Here is a 24227-nt window from a genome sequence, read left to right as displayed (position 1 = left end):
ATAAACATTTTCCAAATTTCTTGTCTCGCAGATGCCTGTTATTGTTCCCCTGCTCTTGCTCCGAGACTCTGCCCAAGCTCCACTTCATGCGTGCCACACCCTTCCACCACAGTGTCCTCCCCTCTTTCCCGACAGTTGCCCCCGTGTCCCCAATCTCTGGGCTCAACCTTTCATTTGCTCTAACCTCTAAGCCCTGCCCTCAGCCTCTCACTCTCCGCTGCCCTCCTATTATTTATTTATCCCCCCACGTCTTTCTTTTTTCGCAAACCATATGCTACGCCCACGCCCTCCCCTCGCTGCGTTCACCCACGGACAGGCCCTCGCCCTGCCTCGCCTGGTCAGTCACAAGCCACCGCTGATGCCAGCTCAGCCTCCACGCAAGCAATGTGGTGACTGCCGCTGCTTCAGCTCTTTCATCCCTCCTGCGCGCCCAGCCCAAGCCCCGTAAAGCCATTCATTGGGGCTTTGCTCTTGGCTGCCTTATTATTGTGAAGTTACAGTACAACTGCAGGGAGGGGCTTCGCATGTGGAGAGGAGTCAGTGACGAGAGCTGAAATGAGGCTCAAGTTCGGCTATTTATGGACTAGGGACATAGAATAGAAAGAACTTGCGTTTTTTCCTTTTATGGGTTAATTGAATGTAACTCGAATTTATGTGAAACAGAGAAAGACAGAGGAGAGGAGAGGGGGGGGGGGAGAAAGAGGGAAAGAAAAACATCGGTGGAGGGCATTCCTCCGGCCGGGCTTTCATTGCTGTGGGTACGATGTCATTGAAATGATGTAATTGGTGCACAGCAGCGGCCATACATCTATTCACAGAGTACATGGAAACAGACATCCGACTCGACATGTTTCACTTGTCAGTCTGCCCTGTAATTGATGCAGGAAAACATTAACGACAAACCGCATTACATCAAGCTGTGGGCTTGTGCCTGCATTTCTTGCGATTTCTCTTCACACTTTCTGTCAACAGGAGACGGGTCAATTCACCTGCAGGTATCGGCAGGAAGTGGCTCAGCTTCAGCGCCGCCCATGGAACGTCTACGGCTTTGTATGTGACAAACTTTTACGACACTGTTCTGTCTCCAGTAGCTCCTCCATTATTGTAAAACATGTCATTGGTATTTCCTGTGCCTTTCCTCCGCAGAACCGTCCGGGCTGGAAAATGCAGCCAGACAAGTCCGACTCACACACACAAAAATACAAACTCAGTGTTACGCTTCCCCTTCAGAGAACAAAAGAACAGACACAGCAACAAGCCCCACAGGCAACATTAAACCCAGCTAGTCCGCCACTACAATACCGCTCTTCTCTCAATAGACTACCACACTGAGCCCAGCTAAGCCCGAGCCGTACCGTGTTATTCCTCCGTTTTTAGGATAGCTGGGAGTAAGATAAGGCCCACTGAGGAGGCCGAACATTCACAGGAAGTGGGAAAACACTGATGTGTGGCCAGCACAGGGTGACGCGAGGTAAGGCAGGTGGTTTACAGATGGTGAATCTGCTCTGGCAACAAACAGCAACAGAACCAAGAGCTCATCACAAAGGCTCGACAAGACACTCCTCGATGTCTGTCCTCAGATGTCCGACAAAACCTGAATGTATAGACACAACACCTTTGCTGCCAGGAATGCATAAACTTAGATAAGCACAAAACAGGAACAACTAGAATGGGACTCGGAGAACACACGTCGCCAGGGAAACAGTCCGCTTAAATCCGATCATGATGCACCAAGATTCACACTCTCCTTGATATCAGTTCCCAAAATGAAAATGTTGAAGAAAGAAAAAAAACTGAATCCGGCCCCTGATCCTAATCCATACCATTATGTGTTAGGGTCTTCTCTCCTGACCCATACTGCCTCCTTCTACCAAGTTTTGTGGAAATCTGTTGGATTGTTATTGTGTTATCTATTATAGAAACATACAAAACAAACGCAGAGGGCTTAAAACCTCACCTCCTCAATGGAGATTAAAACATTCAAACTGCCGTCCTATAGTCCTCCCACCAGATAGATAACACAACTACATTTTACCACGGTTAAAATGTATTGTTTTGGATTGTGCCTCATAGGCTGCTCTAATTACTTAGCTCCTCCTCATAAGGCACAAAATAGACAAATAAAAGGTTTGATGATGATGCATCTACCTGTGTATATTTATGCACGTCCATTAATTCATGTCTGATGTGCTTGATAAGCCGAACAGCCGGGGAAATTAACAAAATAAAACCTCAAATGTCCCCATAAACAACCATTATGGACAGAAAATAAAGGATTGGACGGAGGGCGAGCTGAAATGCCATGCCCCTTTTAACACAATAAAGAAAATACAAACCCATCCACGAGCTCTACGGGTTAAGCCTCTCAAAGAGATTCACCTGCTGACCTTGTTGTTCTTTGACAGCATCAACGGCCTCTGGCATGAGCCTAAAAGACGTCCTCATCATGCAGCGGTTGTTCTCCAGGCCACAGATCACTTTTAGTTGTTGTCATTAGGTGATGAAAGGCAGCAACGGGGTGTGAGGGTGAATATGGTTTGTTTTTCCTGGCCGGTTAGAGCCAACCAAAACTCACCATTGGCCCGCTACTGAGCAGCAGGAGCAGATACAAAGACTGGAGCTTTGGGCAAGTCGATCTTTTCCAGATGCCCTGGAGAACGCTGCTGCCGCTGCTGCTGGTCAACATGTGGGCAGCGAGAGTCAGAAACTGGGCTATGAGCTCCTGCAGGACGATGAAGGATCGAGGAGGAGGCAGAAGCGGCGATAGAGGAAGGAAAACGCAATGAAATGATAAATGAAGGAAAAGGGGCACCGGCTATAAAGTCTTACAGCAGAAAGATGAAGAGCTAAAGTAAGACAGCGAGAGAGAGAGAGAGGGAGAGAGCGAGGGAGAGGGGGATATCAAAGTGTCTTGTTTCAAGAATGTCCTTCTGTGTTTTGATTTATTCAGAGACTCCGAGGCGGCAGCACACCTCTAATCCTTGCAGTTCCCAAGCCGCAGCGAGCGAGCCGGTGACCTTGGCATGTTAAAGAGAGGCCATCCACTCCTCCTCAGTCTCCTCTCTCTCTCTCTCTCTTTCTCTCTCTCTCTAGAGGTAGCCTAGACTCTTCTAATGGAAAACACTGCCGCGCCACATTGACATCGCAGGGGCCGCCGTCGTGACAGAATGGGTTCAAATCCTTAAATCTCGGCCCTTACGTTAATTATGCAACGCGTTTAGCTTCATGTTATTCCACCTCTCTCTTTCACTTCTGCTCAAGTACTCCTCACAGAAATCAGCTGAAATGAAGAAGCTTGCTGGAGCCATGTACACAAACAAGTGTGTGCGTGTGTGGGGGGGAGGCAAAGGGAATTGCTTTCTATAAAAGGTGTCTACATGGTTTTGTAGTGACGCCTGAGGCAACAGCACCATCAAATATATCAGAGATTACACACTGTTGTTTTTTACTGTGTCTTCTGAGAACAGAATTTATGCTTCGCCTCAAGGGAGACCAGGTCTTAACAGGGTTGTTTTCTAATCAAGACATAAATCAACGAAAACGGAGACCCTGATGCATATTAGTTGTGGAAATTGATTCTTAAAAACTGAGAAAGAGGAGAGCACGGGGACACAAGGAACAGATGTTGACAAGTGGCACAGTCAGGCTAAGATTGAGATGATAGGTTTCCAAGAAACACGGTCATCCTCCTCCCCTCCCACACCCAGCAAGACCACAGGCTACTTTCACCTCCAGTCCACTGCCCTGGGCCTCCAGTCAGTCGTACGTCCTGTCCACCGTCATCATGAAACTGTGTCAACAAGATCCTCTGCTGCTTTCAGGCATGCACCGAGCTACGGACATTTTCAGGAATAAAAAAATCGGTCTGTAACACGTGATAGATGCAGAATTGAAAGAAAAGAATCCAAAAACATTATATGTAGAAAACGCCAGTGAAATTGTCCAATTAAAAAGATGACAAGATTCAAGAGCTTTTGGTTATTCGAGCCGACGCCAGTGTCTATTTGCCCGTAAACAAAAGCACATGATCTCGGCAGCAGAATTTACACATCATGTGGCTGGAATACCCTCAAAATGTCTGTGTTATTGTTAAGACACGTGACCTGGAAAAGCTCCTGCTGCGTTCTCCGAGTGGACCCTGGCTTTAACATGTAACTAATAGCTCACACAGACGCAGGCGGAGAGCCAAACCAAAACCTTATCCCTAACACATGACCTGGGAAATTATATTTTCCCTCATTGGGTTGCGGTTTTGGTCCCCATGAGGTCTACGGGTCCTCACAAGGTCAGTGTTAATGCTGGAAAAAGTCCCGAAGAGGTTACAAACACAATCACAGACCTCAGACCTTTTCGCTATGCAAGTATTTACCCTGATTCTTGAGCAGCTAACCCCAGAGATTTCATTGACGTAAGCTTAGGTCTCAGTGAAAACATGTGTACGCAGGGACGTGGTCCATTTTGTCAGATAACGTTACTTGAGCTAAGACAACACCTGTAGAAAAAGCATGAGGCTCATGTTTGCAACTACTTTTCTCAATTCGATGAAAACAAATCTACCTGGTTGTGTTTTATTACACTGAACGTGTTGTTCTTGGGTTTTCAGTTTCAATTCCTTGCTTTTAACAATATGAGTTGTCCAATTCCTTCACATAGTCTGCAGCATTTACAGAAAGATCATATAAAAAGGGCTAAAAAGGGTCCGCTAAAGAGCCCTTGAGCCCCTAAATCCTTCTCTAGAACAGCTCAGAAAGCCTTATATAAAATATATTCAGACCTCTTCCTGTTAAACTGGTGGAGTTCCCCTTTAATGGGTTTAACTCACTTACAAGATAAAGGTAAAACAAATCTGCCAGAAGTTGTTAGTTCTTATAATGTGAAGACGCCTGTGACCTTTATCTGCACTCGCCTCCACCTCCTTTAAAGTGCAGAGTTAAGCAGAGCAGTAAATCTAATTCTCCTAATTTGGTTATTCTGTGGCGTTTTTCCACCTGGGCATCCTGCAGCAGATGTGCAGGTCTTTTCTGCTCTATTCACAAAAACACACATTCTGTGACATTTGAATGTTTTTTTCTCCTCAGCAAGCAAACACCGTACGTCACGGCCCAAACGCTCCAGGACATCTCCAGCCCGATGCCCTTATAAACCTACACACATCATTTGGGTTGCAGACACACACACACACAAATACACAATTCATAAACTTTCCCCTCGACTCCTTCCATGGATCTAACATCAAACAGGAAAGACATTACCACATCAGACAAAAAAGTTGAGCTAATAGTTCAACATATCAAAAGTCAAGTGTATTCTTTGGGGGGAGCAGTGCAGGAAACTAGGGCACATCCACAGTGCACAGCGCTGAACTTACAGGGGTTCACGCTCGAACCTCTGAGCCAATACAAGCCATTGAGATCATGGAGGGAATCAGCAGTGATCCATGTGATCAGTCGTTTCATCACCAGATCATGTTTTTATAGAAAACCATGGCACGTTCCTGCCGCCAAGGTCGCAAATTCCCCTTATTTAACCACATTTAGATTTTCTAGAACCATATTTTTTAGTTTGATCCACACCAAATTGCTAACACTGATTAATACCAGTCCCCTAAATGTGGCTAATTGTTTAAATCAAGATTCCTGAATTATTCTGTGATAAATCAAGGATCAAATTGAAAAAGATCCTATTTCACAATGTTCGAGGAACTGAAAACTAAATTCCTTCACCAGCGTCCTTGCTGAGATCCCCACCAAACGTTACTGTGTACTTCCTTGATCCATACCGCATCCTTCCACTATGTGTTGTGGTCATAGAAACAAACCAACAAACAGACAACGGGGAAAACATAACCTCTGACGAATTGACAGATGACTGGATGTTTGGATGGAGAGATGCATGGATCATGGAGTGATGGACAGACAAGGGAGCATGACAGCAGCTCTCCATATGTGGAAAGCAACAAAGATCAAGTGATGACACACTTTGTTGCACGACATCGAAAGTACTGAGAGACCATGCCCACAAACTCACACAGATGTACACGCAAAGCTATGGGGAGAAGCTATAATTAGGTTTACAGCTGAATAAAACCCTGTGTTTAGCACCTGGGTCATACTGACGCACCAGCAAGCAGCTACTGTGAGAAGGATGCAGACGCGCCTCGGAGGGAAATAAAAACTGACACAGCAACACAGCATTGGAAATCTGCAAATCTCTGCAACACTCGTGCATACTTGGCATAAATCGTGATGTTAACACTCGTGACACATTTGCACAATCCCACTACAGCAGCTGCATACAGTGCAGCAGACCCGAACACCCACTACACAAATGGGCATTGGCTTTGAAAAAGTACCCGACTCGAAATGTGAGCCCGGCTCGAGCCTCTCGCGCACAGCTGGAGTGGGGGCATTATACTGGGCAGAGTGAGGGACTATCTCACCATTTATCACACTGGGTCAGTAGGCTCAGAGGCTGAGAGGCTCTTAGCAGAGGGAGATGCTAAATACCACACAGAGGCTCACATGGCCATGGAAGAGGGAGCACTACCCTCTCGCGCTGTGTTTACAGAGCTCCGCAGCAGTGCCACAGCTGGAACGCAGCGAGCAGAGCGAGCACACAGAGCGAGCCGTATCACTTTCTGGGTCATCTAGGGCTGCTTCACTCCACATGGGGGTCTAGACTTGGACTTAAAATACATGCCCACGGATGCTCACCGCATAAACGGATTCATATTCCAAGAATGGGTGGACTCACGTGCCCTGTGAACAAAAACATATAGTTATAGAAGTGCAGGGTCAAAGGTCGCAATGCGTTCGTGAGCGTATTCCCTTTACGTGACTGCTGAGAGATCACAGGGCGTCGTGAAACAAACCGTTTTATTCTACTTATTGCATCAAAGTCAAGGAGCTGCTTGGCTCCGAGTTTAGCCCGGAGGCGACACTCAGCAGACTAAAGAGCAGAACGTGACAGCGGCACCCACGAGATCGCTTCTCACCCACCTGTGTTTGTCTGGCACCTTCCCATTGCACCTTCAGTGCCTTGCAGCTGTTTTAATTATCCTCGTACCACAGGGAGCAATTGTGCATGGCAACATTCTTCTCGTTTGGAACCACAAATGAATCGAACCCCGAGCAGACATAAGGACAGAGGTACCAGTGTGTGGCGCGAGCAAAAATACCGGTTCTGAAAAAAATGGCAAGGTGATTGTTCCTATGAGCATCATCAATGGCAAGCGGATGAGGAGGGGGGGGGGGGGGGGGGGCTTTTTAGTAGGGAAGGAAATGTGGGAAATGAGTTCATTAAGATGGACCGATAGCTGGCTGTGCATATATCGCGGAGAAAACAATTTACATACCTCCCATTCCCTCCGGGAGCAAGAGAGGAGGTAAAAGAAGGGGGTGGGGATGCGGTGGGGGGGGGAGCAACGTGAGCAAATGATACGAAAAGTGGGGAGGTAAAACGAGAGAGAGAGAGAGGTGGCATGGTAAAGCCTGCGGGACAAAGCAAGTGTAAGAAAATAAGCTTGTGAGAGAAAGAGGGGAGGGAGGGTTGGGGGGGGGGGGGCTCTGACAGACGAGTTGAGAGACGAACGCGGCTCCGAAAACTGGCAACGGCTGCCCTTCTGGAGGTGGTGAGAAGATGCCAAACAGTAGGCCGTGTCGAGCAGGTGCACGCCAGCATCTCTGACGTGATGCAACCCATTAGAACGAGGGCGTACACGCATCTTCTCCCGGAAACGACTCTTGGACTGTGACTACCTCTGCCGCTTTTTCATCTATCTTGATTTCCTCAATAATGTTTCAGTATTTAAAACAAAAAGACACCCGTTTGATTCCATCTGCATATTTGGCTTTGACTTACGGTGCAAAACAGGGCTGCCACGGCTTCTCCTTCACGGCTGCGCTGCAACACGTTCCCTCGCCTGATTTTTAAGACTCTACTGGGATAATTATTCGGCTGAGCAAGTTAACAAGAAAATGAAGTTTGCTCGCTGGGACTAACAAAACCGTGTGTGAATTCCTGTTGACATAAACAGTGGGTCCCTCAGGTGCCTGTTAAACTGAACTATGCTTCTGGCATGCTTCACCTCTGACCTCGACGAGCTAGTGGCCAAAGCTGAAGAACGCAGGCTGATCATCACATACCAGTTTAATGGGAGAGTGAACTTAAGCTGGTGGTTTGTTCCAAAGTATGAGATGAACATTTTCGATCCTTGACGGCTCAAGCTTTGCCAGACCTGAATCTAAAACCAAACATCAATCTCGACGCCACAATCGACCGCAGTCTCACAGCAAAGCATTCTGCAGGAGACACAGAGGCCATTTCCTCACAGTTTATTCAAATATCTCAGTCTAGGGGCGTTTCAGTGAAAGAATCGTGGATTTTACACTTTATCCTCGTGGAGGACTTCAACAAGGGAGAACCAAACTGCCACAGAACACCACTCATTGTCAATTTCTCCAAAACAATTCACATCCGCTTGTCTGTGTCTGACACACGGCTGCGTATGTCCCTGCGTCTAGATTATGTTTGCCAGTGTTTGTTGTCAAGTTGACACAACGTGCGGCTCCATCACAACAGGAACGTCTCCGGTGGCTAACCATGCATATAAATGGGCTCTCAACCTCACAGAAGCCGCCTGGAGGGGCAGGGGTGGGGGGGTGGGGGGTCGACGGGAGAGAGGAGACGACAGCGTAGCCCCTGGACCGCTCCACGACTGATGTGAGGAGGAGAGCTGAGGCCCGCTGTGTGGGCCAGAGGCAGCTGCTGCCGCCGTGCTCCACCGCTGGCCACAGAGTGATCAGGGAATAGGGAGCAGAGGTTCCCAAAGGAGGGTCCACGGAGCCCCAGAGGCCCTTTTAAAAAGGTCCAGTGTGGGGCCATCGTTTCAGTTTGTCATGTAGAGCAAACCAAGTGTTTCTATAAAACATACATCCACAACCAGGCGTATAGAGACGAACAGGCTCAGGCTTTGAATCAACTGAATTATTCAGTGAACCCCAACTGTGGAACTGCAACAGTTAGGTCTACCACCACTTCTACTTAGAGTGGCTACATTTCCAACCATTTACTTCTAACTTGTAACAATTGACATTGACTTTACCTATCACTTGCTCACAAGTCTTCATGCTACCTCAACGGTTTAGGCTCAACCACAATATGACCAAACTAGTCTTGTTCCAGCTAGTAAGTTACTGGGGAAACAAATATCCCACAATCCACCACTGTTCCAATCCGTAAGCCCATTTGCAGGATTCTTCTTCATAGGTAGCCCCTGGGGTAAAAGCATTTAGGTTAAGAAATGTGAAACAATAGAATATTTTGGGGGGAATTCTGTTTAAAGCAAAAAGAAAAGGCGAAGATACTTCCAGACGTCTAATATTGATCGTACCTGAGAGTCAGAAGGTTCTGCATCAGTCAGCAGGAAAACAGACCCACTGAATTATTATACTCCAGAGAGCAAATAATATCTTAGTCTCATCCCAAAATACATATGTAAGCTGTATTGAATCTTACAATTAGCCATTACTTCATTTTCAGGGGTAAAATGTTGCTAATGCACATGAACTAGGCTGCATGAACACTTTTTGAGGAGCCCTGATGCACTGGTTTGAATAAAAAAGAAAAGTACTGGACCACAGAAAAGTGAATGGACAGTAATGTTAGGAGGCAGAGTGGAGCTGCTAGAAGATCAGACATCTTTTTTTTGTCATTTATGACAGCAAGGAGATTCAACACGCAACAAAGAGAATATAACAACTTCCACTAGTTTCAAACACAAACCCGCTGATTCACTAGTTAAAAAATATGATGAATCTTCATTCATTTGTTTTTCTGGAAGACCGCTAAGAGCTCTAAAATGCGTCAGAGTCGATCTAACTACAGCAAATAGCAGCTTGGTTTAACTAGTTTCAAACCCAAAAGTCAAAATTAGCCAATGCTTCATTTTCTGGATAAAATCGATCTAATGCACATGGCCTAGAGGTTGAATGAACATTTTCTGGGGATCCCTGATGCACTGGTTTGCAGAAACACAAAAGATATGTAGTGGACAACAGAAATTACAGGTACTTGTTATTCTAGGAGGCTGAGCTTGCACCTTCATAATCGTGGTTAACTAGTCTCAAACAGCTGCATGTGTGTATGAGACTTAGAATTAGCCAATCCATTCATTTTCAGGGATATATTGGACATAAACTAAAGGCTGCTGATGCTAAATCTAAAGGCAAATACATCTTCATATCTTTGTTTTTCATCTGGAAGACAGTAAATAAAACAAAATTGACCATTGCTAAATTCTCAGGGGTAAAATGGATCTAAAGAACATGGACTAGAGGTTACATGAAAACTTTTTGGGGACCCTGACGTACTGGTTTTTATGTGCAACAAGAAAATCACAGTGAATGGACTGTTATGTTAAGATGAAGATGAGCTTCCGGATGACTATGCATATCTTTGTTTTCTTCTGGAATAGAGTCTGTCCATCTTTCTCTCTCTCTCTACCTCTCTCTCTACCTCCTCTCCTAACCCCAGGTCCACGGTGTCGCCACAAAACGCTGGGGCTGGAGTTCACGTTAAAGCAGCTCTTTAATTACGGGAGGAGAGAGGGGGACAAGGAGGGGATGTAAAAAGATGAATATATAAACGCACCAGTTCGGTTTTTTCTTGCATCAAGCACAACAACAGCATGCAGTGAACCAACAAGCCTGTGGAAGCAGCCTGCAGCAGCCCCTCAGCTGCTTCTTCTGCTGCAAACACACAGACACACACGGACACACACACCCACACACAGACAACTTGATAGCTCGAAAAGCAGACCCCCCCCCCCCCCCACCCCCCCCCCCCCCCCCCCCCCCCCCCCCCCCCCCCCCCCAATGAAGTATCAGACGTTTTCACTGCAAATCCACGCGTGCATGTCAGGAGAGGACCAGCGCCCAAATCATCCACTTCGCAAAGTAGCAGAAAAAGACGAGGCGGTGGTGGAGAGAGGAGGAAACACGCAGCTGTGTGTGTCTGTGTGTATGTGTGTGTCTGTGTGTGTGCGTGAGTGAGTGTGTGTGCGTGGCTACAGAGGAAACACTGGGGATCACTGAGGGAAGGCACAGCGAGTCCCCAAAAACACACACACACACACACACACACACACACACACACACACACATACATACATACACACATACACAAACGCGCGCGCGCACACAATCGTGAATCCTCCACATGAGCTGAAACACACCGAGCAACAACATCCCTGCAGGAGAAATAACATGCGGACACAAACCTGGAGAGGCGAGGACACTTCTGCCACTGACGCGCGGAGGTCCGGAGTTTCTGTCTGTCCGTGTGTGTGTGTGTGTGTTGTAAGAGAGAGAGAGAGTGTGTGTGAGTGTGTGTCACTCAGCGGTGTTTTCTCTCTCCCTCCCTCCCTCTCTCCCTCCCTCTCTCGCTCTCTCTCTCTCTCTCCTCGGTGGTGGTGGAGATAGCGCTGATGTTTCCACTTCCTCTTTTCTTCTGCCGTCTGCTGGCTGCTGCCTCTGTGGTGCCACACCGAGGACGCATGGCTGATGACTGGGAGGGCGCAGAGCTGCACCATGGACCCGTGTGTGTGCGTGTGTTTGTGTGTGTCTGCGTGAGGAGATCGTCTCCAAATCGAAACGTGTCCACGAGCCTCTGACTTACACAATCAACCAATTGCTCCCCAAACTTTACTCATATCATGGTGGCATTTAATTTATAAGTGGATTGGATATCACCAAATATATTAAAAGTTTCAGTTTTTTTTTTTTAATCAAGTTATTGACCTTTATTTTAAAACCGTATTAACCTAATGTGCCTTTATGTATTTTATGCTTTAACTTTATTTTATACATTAATTCTGTCTTGTTCTATTTTTGCACATCAATTTGAGCCGTAATTATATATCAAATGTTCAGTGTTGTGCATGAACGAACGCAACAGAACGCGTTCAATGAACACGGTCACTTTTATGAGAACGATGAACTGAACGCAACTCAATGACAAATAATGAATTTGAACGGTGAACACGTTCATATTGTAGCGTCCTCGCGTATAGACGACGGGAAACTTTATTAAAGTCCAGCGAACACGACACACTTCATGTTCGTAACTCCGACACTCCTATCCAATGACTTTTGGACTGTTAACAGATGCACACACAGGCAGACAAATTTGTAAGCTATAAAAAAACAATACAAATATAAAATAAAAAATATCAAAAGAGTCCTGTACTGATAGCATATCATGTCCTGTCGACACAAATAAACATTAACAATGTCCACAATCGGGGTGATTCTTACCTCTATATTGTTCTTTCTTCTCCTCCTCTACTTTGCGGTGCTTTCTGAATTGTGCACCTGATAATTAAAATTTTTTTTTTATTCATCTTTGACTCTAACCTCAGTCTATCACCGCAGCGTGTACATCAGGGACACACCTGAAATAAAGTGGATTCACTTGGTCTGACGTTTTTTGATTACATCTTAATAAAACACCTCATTAGCTTCACACTACAAACCCTATGGGGGGGGGGGGGGGGGACGTTTTTTGAGAGAAGATTCCAGATTCATTCACTAGACTGGCACTCAACAGGAACGTATAGGTTTGTCTCTGATCCATGCAGCTTCCTTCTACCAAGTTGTAGTTGAAGTGTTTATCAAAGGACACGGACACCCACACACGATCATTTGTCCATCTTCTTAATGTGATTAGTTCCTCACGGCGATCAACAGGCGGTGTGGCCTAGTCGGTAAAGTGTTAGTTAGCCAATAGACTTCTGCGCAGGATGTGCGCAATGGCCTTCTGCGCAGGAAGTGCGCAGTAGACTTCTGCACAGGATGTGCGCGCGCAGTTTTAAAAAAAATGTAATTTAATTTAATTTAATTTAAAGTAATTTATCATCATTTCTCCGCGCTGGTTCAGGGGTAAATGATGCTGGTCTTCACAGGTGACTGACCTACGCAAGCCTGTAGCCGCCACCCCCCCACAGGAGATTATGTGCTTGTTTGTGTGTGTGGCCGCGGCGCTTCCTGGTTCTTCCCGGTACTACGCTGCCAATGCGAACAGCCCAAGTATTTAACATGGGCGAGGAAAGGAGGCGGACTTCTTTTTTCGCAGCGCTTCTACCTCCGGTGCGTCCCCGGGGTTAGAGGATGATGGTGTGACGTTAAGGAGCAACACTCGCATCATCTCTAGGTGGTCCGTCACCTCTCGTTATACACACACTTTTAGCGTCTTTTCCCACAATGCCCAGTTGCACTACGTCACACACTACAAACTTTCCTTAAAGGGGCAGGCCATACCTGCAGCACAACAGCTCTCGGTCTCATATACAGATGGGAAGAGAAAGCAGAGACGCAGACTCAGCAACTACATCCGAGATCCGATGCACCTTATTAATATCTGTGGGATTTTTACACACACTCTGATAAAGATTCCAACAGTAAAGGCAAGGGGTAGTGATGGATAAGGTTTTCTTTAACAAGTTAAGTCTTTCATTCTCACTTTCCACCTTAAAACTATGAAATGAACTGTACTATGAACTAGTTCATGAGAGGTGTGAACTTGCACAACACTGCAAATGTTCCATTCTTATTATTATTATTATTGCTGGTTCATTTACTCCTTCAGAGAAATGAGAAAAAGGCTGGTTTGTAATTTTGCACTTTACAACGCTTTTAAACTTCTTGGCCAGAATTGCACTACATTTTCAGTTTTCTTTGATTTCTTTTTACAAGAAGAAGAGAGAGGGGATAGAGAAAACTGTAGAAGTTCTGTAAATAAAATAAACTAGTGGCCAAAAGCCTTTTAACCAAATATCAAAGCCCAATTTAAAAGTTATATAAATATTTACTCAATATATAGCTCTAAATAACTTCTAATGGATTTTAAAAAGGTTAAACATGCATTAATGGAGGAAATACAGGCCTAATGATTTCAAAATGTTGATATTACAAAGTATATGTTCTGTATTGCATTTAAAGAACAGGTGTAAGTAAAGAACGAACAATGGGTTTTTGATGAATGCCTTTAATCAATTCAGTAAAATGCATTAGATTAGAACAACTGGGCACTGAGCTCCCCTAGTGGGCAGCACCATCGCCTACACTGTCTCAACCGATGTTGATTGATGCATAAAAGGGATTTATGATAAAATATCTCTGAGCAAACAAACAAACAATTGAGGATGAGCAGCTTTCTCCGATGGCTGCCTCCAATCTTGCAGGAGGCGAAGGAACAGGAACAGTGGTTTCAATAATTCATGGTTATTGAACTGTCTCGGCCCTTCACACACACACACACACACACACACACACACACACACACACACAAACACACAGCCACGGACACACACAGAGAGAGTCTGTAGGAACTAATTATGTCTGTCTACTGTTGCCTTATGTTGGGAACCGTTTTAACGTAGCTCAACACAACACAGCAGCTTCATTAGATTTCACTTATAAAGAACAGACTATAGGATGACATCACATACGACAGCAGCTCTGAGCCACATGAGGCCTCCTCCCTTTAATTTAGTCAGTGATTCCCGGCTGTTTCTTATATCAAACCCAGAGTGTGTGTGTGTGTGTGTGTGTGTGTGTGTGTGTGTTTGACAGTGAAAGAGAGAGAGAATAGTGTACAGCAGACAGTCCTGCAGCTCATCCATGTCTCCACTCAGCAGGAGCAGCAGGAGGAGGATTAATACAGGAGCCCTGTCCCTCCTAATAAATAATCTGGAGCGGCACATCCAACATACACCTCCCTTCCTCTCTCCCTCTGTGAAAAGCACAGGATGCACAGCCCTGACGGTTTAAATGACTGTTTGTGTACCCGACTAAATTATTAATTTGACTGTGTAAATGGGCTGTGAGGACAAACAGGATGGGGACGAAAATAACAGAAAACAAACCAATGAGTCAATCGAATGGAGCAGCTGTAGAAGAGAGTTAATCCTGATTTCTAATTGTTTCTCCTCTTCTTCGTAGAGAAAACTAGCAAAACAACTCGTCTGTTTCGCAGATTTTCTTGCTGTCACTCAGGAACGGTGACTCTTGGGTCCGTGGCTCCAGCATCAGAGGGGGTCGAGGCGACATCAGAGCACTCACACACCATGTAATCCTTTCATATGAGACAGCAAAGGGAGGGTGGAGTGGGTTTGTTAAGCCAGGCCATATGGCATCATGCAGGCTCACAATGCAGCATCACGTTCTTCGTATCATGCAAGGTCAAACCTTAGATCGGGTTCTTTGACATACGCACGCCGCTTGTTACTTTTACCTGCTTGTGTAACCCACTTGAATTTGGACACATCCTGTTTCACAACCTCTGGCTGAACCATTTGCACATCTGGTGTGAAGATGATACCACACAACCAGAATAGAAACACTGCACTGCATTAGTAGACCTCAAACTCCCAGTGCAGTTTCAGTCTACATACACCCCTAGTCTATGTAAAGATTTGTGCCAAATGTCATAGGATTCTCTTGAGTTGTTCTCAAGTTATCGTGGTCACAAGGCCACAAATGTGCTTTATGAGACCGCAGTGACCTTGACCTGCGACCCTTGACCACCAATATCATATCCATTTATCCTTCAGTCCACCTCAACATTTAGACTAAATTTAAGGAAATTCCTTCAAGACGTTCCTGAGGTATCCTCGTTTCTGCGCATTTCTCATTTGGCAAACCTCATTCACAAAATTAAATGCAGCCCGCTGGGTTTAACAGATTTAAATATCAAAGATATCTGCACACACGCCGAGCCCCCGCTACTATCGGCACAATCAGTCTGGAACTTACTGCGACCTGTCCCTTGTCCAAGAAGACAGACTGCTTCAATAAAGACTGAGCTGAACAAACTGCCTGTACGTGGCACAGCCTCCCTCTGAGCTGCTCCTGTGACTGGAACTCATCTGGGGAGATTCATTGTTCTACTCAGACAGAGAGAGAGAGAGAGAAAGAGAGAGAGAGACATGTCAACGTGGAACAGACGGTCTCAATAGAGCCGGTCCAAGCTGCAGATAAAGGATGGGCAGAGCTGCCAAAACAAGGAGAAAGAGGAGAGAGGGATGAGAGAATGAAGAAAATGATGCTCTCCATCAGAACTCTAATGCTTCCACGGCTGTGTAATCTGTCACTCTCTGATGGAATTGTAATTGCTACACAAACACACACACTCCCTAAAGCGTTTTGAGCAGCTCAGGAAGCCTAAGACGCAAATCTAAATGGATATCTGGTTTGCTTTTTCCCTGTGGGTCTACTGTAATTGTCTCTCTATCAGGGTCATTAGGAAGAGGGAATGTTTCTGGTTCATTTCCGCAGGGACTCTCCTCGAAATGTGCTGCTCGTGACGGAGAGCGGCCCAACACTTCCTCAAATGTGAGCTGAAGATCGAGCTTGTGTGTGAAGTGGCTGCTGGTCTCGGCCAACTCTTAATGTAAGTGCGGGCGGAGAAACACGATCTGACGTATGCATGTTACAGACTGTGAAAGGAGACTCGCTGCAGTGTCCTCCGGCCGCTAACGGGACAAGATGAAAAGGAAAAAATGTTATTCGTACGCTCTGGGAAGGTCAACCCGGGGCTAAGCTGTGTACTTTTTTAATGATCAGGCTTATTGTGTGTGGAGCTTTGGCGCACTATCCTCTCAAGATCTCGTTGTCACCGACATGAAAGACGGAGTCATGCCCATTAAGTCAGGGCCAATATGATAAACAGCTTTGTTTTTGCAGCCCAGAGTTGGATAAACAACGGAGGGGAAGAAAAAATAGCCGTCTTTATTCTCAGAATCAGGGAACACATTCACAAACATTCCTTCCCCATCTCTGTGGCTTTTCAGAAAAAAAAAAGAAGAAGCAAATAAGCATATTCCAACCTCAAATTATTCCAAATATTTATGTCCAGTCACAGACATTCAAACATTCTGGCTTGTGGGCAAACAAACTCGAACTGTACTCCAATTCCGTTTTTTTTTCCACATCAGTGTTAAATATACTCTACAATCAAAGTACTTGACACCAGCAATGGATAAAGAAAAGAAAATCTGTTAATGATAAACTATTTGCTGACATGCGACTGTGTCTTATTAGGCCCCATTAAAGAACATTAACTCTTACACCAGAGGGCTCAATTCATATCACTGTAGATTCATTACCCACACAGTTCATTCTTTTGACACGCATATGCACCGAGGCACACATACACACGCGGGAAACTGAAGCGGCTACTGAAGCAGCTATTCCATACGACCCGCTGCTGTTTGATCTAACATGACACGAGAGTATGCGAGTGCAAGTCGTCAGCCTGGAGCAAATCAGACGGCTGGGGAAAGTCACGCGCGGTGGATAATACGCTTTCAGAGTTTTCTCCCTGCAGAGAAAAGGCTTCAGGACGTCTCCAGAGAGCAGCTCGTACTCTGCAGTACACGCTTCACTACCGTGCAACATCTACCTCCGCTGCTACTTCACTCACAGGCTCTACTTTTAAAACAAGTAATTCATGAGCACTCGTTCTAATAACACTTAATCTGAAGCGTCACTGGTTTTCGAAGACTTGTGCTTTCGCTTGCTCTTTTTCTTCTTCTTGTCTTTCTTCTTTTTGTCCTTCCCCTTGTTCCGCTTCTTGCTGCGATGGTCGTCAGAGGAGGAAGAGGAAGAGGAAGAAGAGGAGGTGGAGGAGGAGGTGGAGGAGGAGGAGGAGCTGTCTGTATCAGAGGAGGAAGAGGAGGAGGAGGTGGTGTCCTGGAGCAGCTGCTGCAGCTGCTGGATCCTAGAAACAGGAAGGACATGGGAGGAGAGGAGGAGAGATTAGTAGTGCAGGAGGACAAAAAACAAACGATGCAGACTCGGATTCCCGGGGTTTGGGAAGCATGTCGAGTGTCCTTGAGCAAGTCACTGTCTTTGTCCCGGTGCCGACGTTTTCCAGACTGTGTGACACATGTCTACTTATGTCACGTATCTCCAATAACGTGGGCTGTCACCTCTGCAGGTGTGGAGACTTTTCAAAGCACATGGAGAGAAGGAGGTCATCCTGTCTCTTAAATATGAGGCTGGAGCTCAGATGGTTTTTTTCAATTTCTGTTCCAACACTTACCAACAAAGAAGGAGCAACCATTGCTGCACGTTACTTTAACCTTAACAAAAGGAGGCACGCTTATAATGGAGGACTGAAACATCACTACAATGGGGACGAGGCACCAAAAGGAAGAAATAAAGTGTTGCTGTTGGAGAACATGCCCTTTAATTATTTTAGACAAGTGAGCACCAACATCTCAGAAAAGTAAAATTTTTGGAGACATTCAGAAACGTAAGTATTCAGCCCGGAGAAAAGCTTCTTGTGTAACGTCCAGGCCTCATTACAGTGGGTGAGATCACACGGAGCAGAGTGATCATCTGAACGCCTGGGACGTCACGCTACTCCTCAAAGTGTCCTCGAGGGAAGTACATCATAAAAGCACTTTGTGACACACAACCCCGGCTTTTTCAAGACAAATTCCGTCTTTCAGCTTCAGTTTCCTTGAATGAACTCTTAGAATAAAAGTTTAAATTCCTCTGTAGTGTCGGCGCTCAGTCTGATACCTTCATCGGGCATCAAATTCACAGAAAAGTGGAAAATCTCCTATGTCTGACACAACCACCCGGTGTTTCTCATTCATTATCTACACTGGGCGGCTGTGGCTGAGGGGTAATTGAATGAAACACTGCTACAACATCCATAATGTGCAAAAGTAAAAATATTTGAAAGTAACATTTTAAATATCGAGAACTAAAATTATGTTGTTGGCCTTCTCTTTTTGTGGTTTGAATCCACGACTGTCCAGACTTGTAAGATGTTTAATAAAGACTTTGATCAAACGTATTTACTGCATTTTCTCATAATTACTATACGAGTTATGGCCAAAAGCAAGTTTTTTTGACACAGTGACATTTAACCTTTAATCACCAAATTCTAACAGGATCCTCCTTGAATACAAGTGTCCCAGATGTAGACAAATACCCTGAAGAACAACAAAGCATGGAACAGACGTTAGATCCTAATGACCTTGACATTTGACTGTCAATATCGAACCAGTTCATCTTTGAATCCAATTGAGAGCTTGAGTCTAATTTGAAGAACTCCTCTCATGACCTTCCTGGGACTTGTGTTTACAGGAAAGGGACGATTAAGCTTCTGAGTCACAGCCGTCGCCGGCACAGAAGCTTGAAAATGCATAAAATATTTCATGCAATAAAATCCACTGAGGAGGCGCACTGAAGACTGGCCGTCAAATATTTTTCCTCAATGAACCCTTTGTGATAAAGCTGCCATCTCAAGCAATACTTCAAACCCAATGGAAATGAGAGAAATTGTAACACAAGGCAGGGGTCGGTATGATTCACTTTCATTTCAAGGAGACTGAGGTTTATATAACCCTTGCAGTCATTCATAAAATCACACAGAAGCTGTGAATGTGGCTGCCCGGCATGTGAACACACACACACACACACACACACATAGCAACGAGCCCTCACCACGAACAGACCTCGAATTCAAACATCCTGGTGTCAAACACTATTTGCTAGAAACTGGCACAGAGATCCAGCCCCCGGGGGGAATGTTCCAAATTCAGGGAAATTATAGAAAGGGGCGTAAACACTTAAGAACGCTTACACACATACAAAAAAGGAAGATTGTATTTACCTGGTTTCTTTTTCATTCCTTTTGTTTTCCCGAATGATGTCGTACATTGGGTCTTCATGGGCCTAAAGGAATAAAACACAATCGGTCATAAACTATGAAGAAAGGAAAGTTTTAAATACTCACGTTGGATCAAGGAAATTATCTCAACACATGAGTTTATTGTCATGTCAGCACTTTTAAACACCTCCCTGTTACTATGTAAGCTGGGCAAATATAAAACAGTGGCATTTATGTTAATCATTGCAGAGGCTTTGTGCTCCTGCAGTGTGCTCTGTTCCATTTCAGGCCCACTGGAACAGCTTGTGCCCACATGTTCCACAGTATAAACTAAAAGTGTCCCAACCCTGTTGTTAACCTCCACCCAGGTCAGGACTCATATCTCACCTCGCAATACCCGGCGAGGTGAGTTTAACCATGTTGTGGATATTGTGTTGAAATAACTATCAGTGGCCCTTTTCCTGAAAAGCGAGCGAACTCACCACTCGGAACTGCTCCAGCTTCTGGTTGCCTTTGATGAAGAAAGGACACTCCTTGTCTCCTGTCCTGTGACCGTAACGCTTACATCTCCAGCCTGAGAAAAAACAAAGCAAATATCAATGGGTGTTCCCAAAGAAAATAGGATAACTGACATGTCAGGTTCAAGGCTGCAGGTTTATACCTTATTGACTGTACCAGCTCCTTCTGAATCTTTGAGTAAAATCTCATGACCTTCTTTTGTAAGCAAATCACGACCATACTGGGAATATCCATAACACCAGCAAACTTTTAGCCGAAAAGGCAAAAGCGCTGGAAAAATACCAGTCAGTGAACCTTATGTTACACTAATATGTGTTTTCAGGATTCTTATTGAGTAGATTTTCCTTTTAATCAACACAAGAATAGTCCTTCTGAGTTTTTCTTTCCTAAGCGTGATTCTTAATCTCAACCGAATTCTCCTGGAGTAGCACACTCAAACATTCTGCTCACGTAGAGATGTGTTGCAACATGTACAAATCAATATCAAGGACAGGCCATCTCTAATTCAGAGTCTTTATTGAAAAGAGGTTTCACGGTGGTTCAATGGTCTACATTCGTGGTGGAGCTGCCATGAACTACGTGAGAGTCTTTGCAAAGTGAGACCACACAAATTATGTTTATCCTGCAGAGGTAGCTGCGTGTGAAATTGTTTACCCAGGTCTTTTTATGCCCATTTCATTTACATTGAGGTCTTAAAACGTTCCTTTAAACAGGATCACATATTCAAACATTTCCTCAAAGGATGGCAGAGCGACTCATGCTCAGATTATGCAGAACAAATGCCAGTTTGTGGACAGGCCTGGTGTGTGTCTGTGTGTGTGTGTGTGTGTGTGTGTGTGTGTGTGTGTGTGTGTGTGTGTGTGTGTGTGTGTATGTATATGTGTGTGTGTGTGTGTGTGTGTGTGTGTGTGACTTCTCAAGTCCCTGGCTGTTCACACTGTATGAAAATGAGTGGGATGAAGGAATGAATGGACTCTGACTATAATGACAGTCTTTGACCAAAAGGGACAGAAGGTGATCCCCACAGCACCATTATTAATCTCTAGTCCGTCATGTTCATCATCAAGTCCGCTGCCCACTCATGAAGGGGGTTTACTCTCACTTACACTTCTTGAGCTATAAATGATACTTTTATTACAACTAATAATAATCTTTATATAAACACAGGATGCCTCCCACAGTCTGCTTACTGACCAGCGAGCTCCTGTTTATTCGCTCCTGCAGATGGTTGGTCACCTGCCATTCAGACTAATGTCCATCTGTCCTGAAACCACTCGGCAGGTCTGATACTATGACTGACGGCGAAGTTGGAAAATAAAGTTTTGTGGAATCTGTTACGGGGACTGTAATAAACACATTACATTTCCTGTAAAACAAGAACAAGCAGCTGCACGCCTGCCGACTGTTTACATTTGTCTGTTGCTCTACATCACACGTTTTGCTGCTCTGTCTCTGCGACCGCTCGACCCATTTGCTTAGTCTGGTGTCCTTGTGATGCCAGGCTACCATCAAGAGGTTGTTGATTTAAAGAACCTGTGTGGGGGATTTAGTGGCATCTAGTGGTGAGGACACCGATGCAACCACCTGAAAACCCCTCATCTGTTCATATGATGGCTGTCCAGTAAAATAAAAGGTGAGGGGTATTCAGCTGCAACATGACACTTCACCACTAGATATCACTAAATCCTACACACTGAGCATTTAAGGCCTTTAGTAATTAAGTGAGCTGAGCAACACTTATCTTAAAATAGGTATACACATGATTTAACCAAAAGAGATAATCTGACACTACAATTAGCACACAAGTATTAAAGAAAACAAAAGACAGCTGAAGTGAGACATTGACTACTGTGATGCACCTTTTTCTTACTGTACACCCCAGATCTGCATCCTGACTAATATTCTTGTATTTGACTAATCTGCTTCACTGAAAGATGAGGGTTTTTGAGAAATCTAGTTCAGGACTGACTCGCACAGACCAAAGTATATTGTTTTTATATAATCTGACTATGTGTCTGATAACTAGGTTTGTGTGTATGTGCGTGTAAGAGCATGCAAGAGAAAGAGAGTTTGCTGAATGTGTCGACACTGTGCATTCCTCTACTCTGAAGACAGATTGGAATCACCATGGGGTTGTCAGTGTTGATATTGTGGCCACAGATAAAATCAACGTATGGCCGCTGAGAAGAGAACAAATATATTTCAATCATTATGAAACATCAGAGTGACTTCAGCTGAGTGGGCGATCCTTCATATGTGGCTCAGGACACATTAGTGAAAAGTGTGCTCCCGTGCGTTCGAGACCACATAACAAAGTGGTCTGAGTGACCGGGTGTCAGGACGCCTTCACATGGGGTCAGATCTGCACTCAGTGCTGATCACTGTACTCACACTGCATCACCTTCACCTCCTTCCCCAGAGGCATCCACAGACCCCGGGTGGGGGCGCTTGCCAGGAAGGTCCTGGCGTCTTCATTTCCTGGTTCAGCAGGAATACAGTCCTCTGGCTTCTCATCGTTCTCCTGCAACAGAGACAACTGACTGACATGTGGCCATGAAGTGTTTCCACCGAGTTCCACACAACCTGAGACTCTCACGTCATCTGCACGTCCATCAGCTGCTGTGTCCACGTTACCTTTATGAGTCCTGGAGGGGGTTTCTCGTAGCTGCAGGAAGAAAAGTTGATTGTTACAGCAGAAACCTTCATTTTGAAACTTACCTGTGACAGTAACACAGTAGATAAATCAGCTTTACACATTAAAAAGGACTTTAGGGTCAAATGATCCTGCACGTGAGACACAAACAGTTACAAAGATTGAAGTCACATATTTATAATTCATGTCCAAGTTGACAGGCCGGAGCAGAGACGCTCTGACTGACATTACTCACAATGTCTCCACGTGCTTCAGCTTCTTGACTTGTTGGGTGAGCTTTTTGGAGTGTGTCTTGAGTTTCTCCAGATCCTGTTTGGAGGACTTGTGTCTCTTGTGCTCTCGTCTGTCCTCCTTCTCTCTCGCTCGCTTCCTATCCGACATCGTCTCGATATCGACGAACCGTTCGCCCGGAAAACCATTCACTCAGAACTAAAGCTGGATGAAGGGATCATGTTTCCATTTGCGACTCGTTAAGGAACCCCGGCTAACATGCTAACCAGCGGCTAACTAGCAAACATTGCTGTACTGCTGCAGTACTTCCTGTGCATCCGGGTTGGTTAGTTAAAGTCCAGCGCCACCTGCAGGACAAGTGAAGCAACACACAATGTGCTGTAACACTGTCCATTGGATTTGGTTAAATTAATTATAATGTATTTATGTATTTAATATTATTTGATTAAATGTAGTTATATTTAGTTAACAATATATACAAATAATCTTGGGTACTTATTATAACAATAATAATAAGGAAACACATACAATCAATTAAAGATAAATTGAATTTCAAGCAATTATCAGTTAAAAGAAGCAATATTAAAACAAAGAATATAAAAGAAAAGAAAATAACAAAAAAACACCTTTAGAAGAGAGTAATTGTACACATATGTGTACGTATTATTAGGCGAATCAAAAAATAAGGCAGTTCAGAACACCAGTAAAAGTACATTGATACAAAATACATTTTTAAAAGCCATTTAAAAGAGGATAATGTGCCAGGAAGTCTGATCACCTCATCAGTTTGTTCCATAGAATGGGAACCCTAACAGCAAAGGTACTGCCACCCTTGTTCCTCAGTATATACAGTAGCTTGTCGAAAACAGAGCAGATCCTTGGATGAGGGCCTAGGGTCGCCCACCAGGTATATGTTCTTATGCCAAACATCTTTCTTTGTATTATCTTCTGGTATGTCAATTATTGTTTCTCAGTTGTGGGCTGGGCAGGTAAGCTGAATATCACCTTTACTTATCCCTGCAGCTATGTTCATGGGTATTTTCTATGCATAACTGCATAGATATGGATATGAATTATGCAGTAACATAGCAGTAAGTTTAAAGCACTTGTATCAGAGGCACACAAAGTAAAGAAGAAA

At 44.8% G+C, this 24227-nt stretch overlaps 2 protein-coding genes across 2 annotated transcripts in view; both read right to left on the bottom strand.

Annotated features, from left to right (window-relative positions):
• Nucleotides 1-11400, bottom strand: part of elmo1 (engulfment and cell motility 1 (ced-12 homolog, C. elegans)) — a 107932-nt gene extending 96532 nt beyond the window's left edge. Inside the window, exon 1 of the mRNA XM_053446131.1 lies at nucleotides 11279-11400. The gene's annotated coding sequence lies outside the window, so the exon portion shown is untranslated. The remainder of the gene's footprint in view (nucleotides 1-11278) is intronic.
• A 5366-nt stretch (nucleotides 11401-16766) lies between these two features.
• Nucleotides 16767-23411, bottom strand: rp9 (RP9 pre-mRNA splicing factor). Its single transcript, XM_053446132.1, has 6 exons — nucleotides 23094-23411; nucleotides 22840-22870; nucleotides 22597-22726; nucleotides 20169-20260; nucleotides 19690-19751; nucleotides 16767-17778 (listed from the first exon to the last, which is right to left on the bottom strand). Exons 1-6 carry the CDS (start codon nucleotides 23237-23239, stop codon nucleotides 17532-17534), a joined length of 708 nt encoding a protein of 235 aa, XP_053302107.1. The 5' UTR covers nucleotides 23240-23411; the 3' UTR covers nucleotides 16767-17531.
• Nucleotides 23412-24227: the final 816 nt, after the last annotated feature.

The sequence above is a fragment of the Pleuronectes platessa genome, chromosome 18, assembly GCF_947347685.1.
Source record: "Pleuronectes platessa chromosome 18, fPlePla1.1, whole genome shotgun sequence".
Taxonomy (NCBI): Eukaryota; Metazoa; Chordata; class Actinopteri; order Pleuronectiformes; family Pleuronectidae; genus Pleuronectes; species Pleuronectes platessa.
The sequence above is the reverse complement of the archived record's forward strand: the minus strand, read 5'-3'. Positions and strand labels throughout refer to the sequence as shown.

Coding starts and splice junctions, on each gene's coding strand:
- rp9 (XM_053446132.1), bottom strand. CDS start 23,239: ATGTCGGATAGGAAGCGAGCGAGAGAGAAGGAGGACAGACGAGAGCAC. Junction 22,727..22,839: donor CCCCTCCAGGACTCATAAAG/GTAACGTGGACA, acceptor TCTCTGTTGCAG/GAGAACGATGAGAAGCCAGA. Junction 20,261..22,596: donor GGAGGTGAAGGTGATGCAGT/GTGAGTACAGTG, acceptor GTTTTTTCTCAG/GCTGGAGATGTAAGCGTTAC.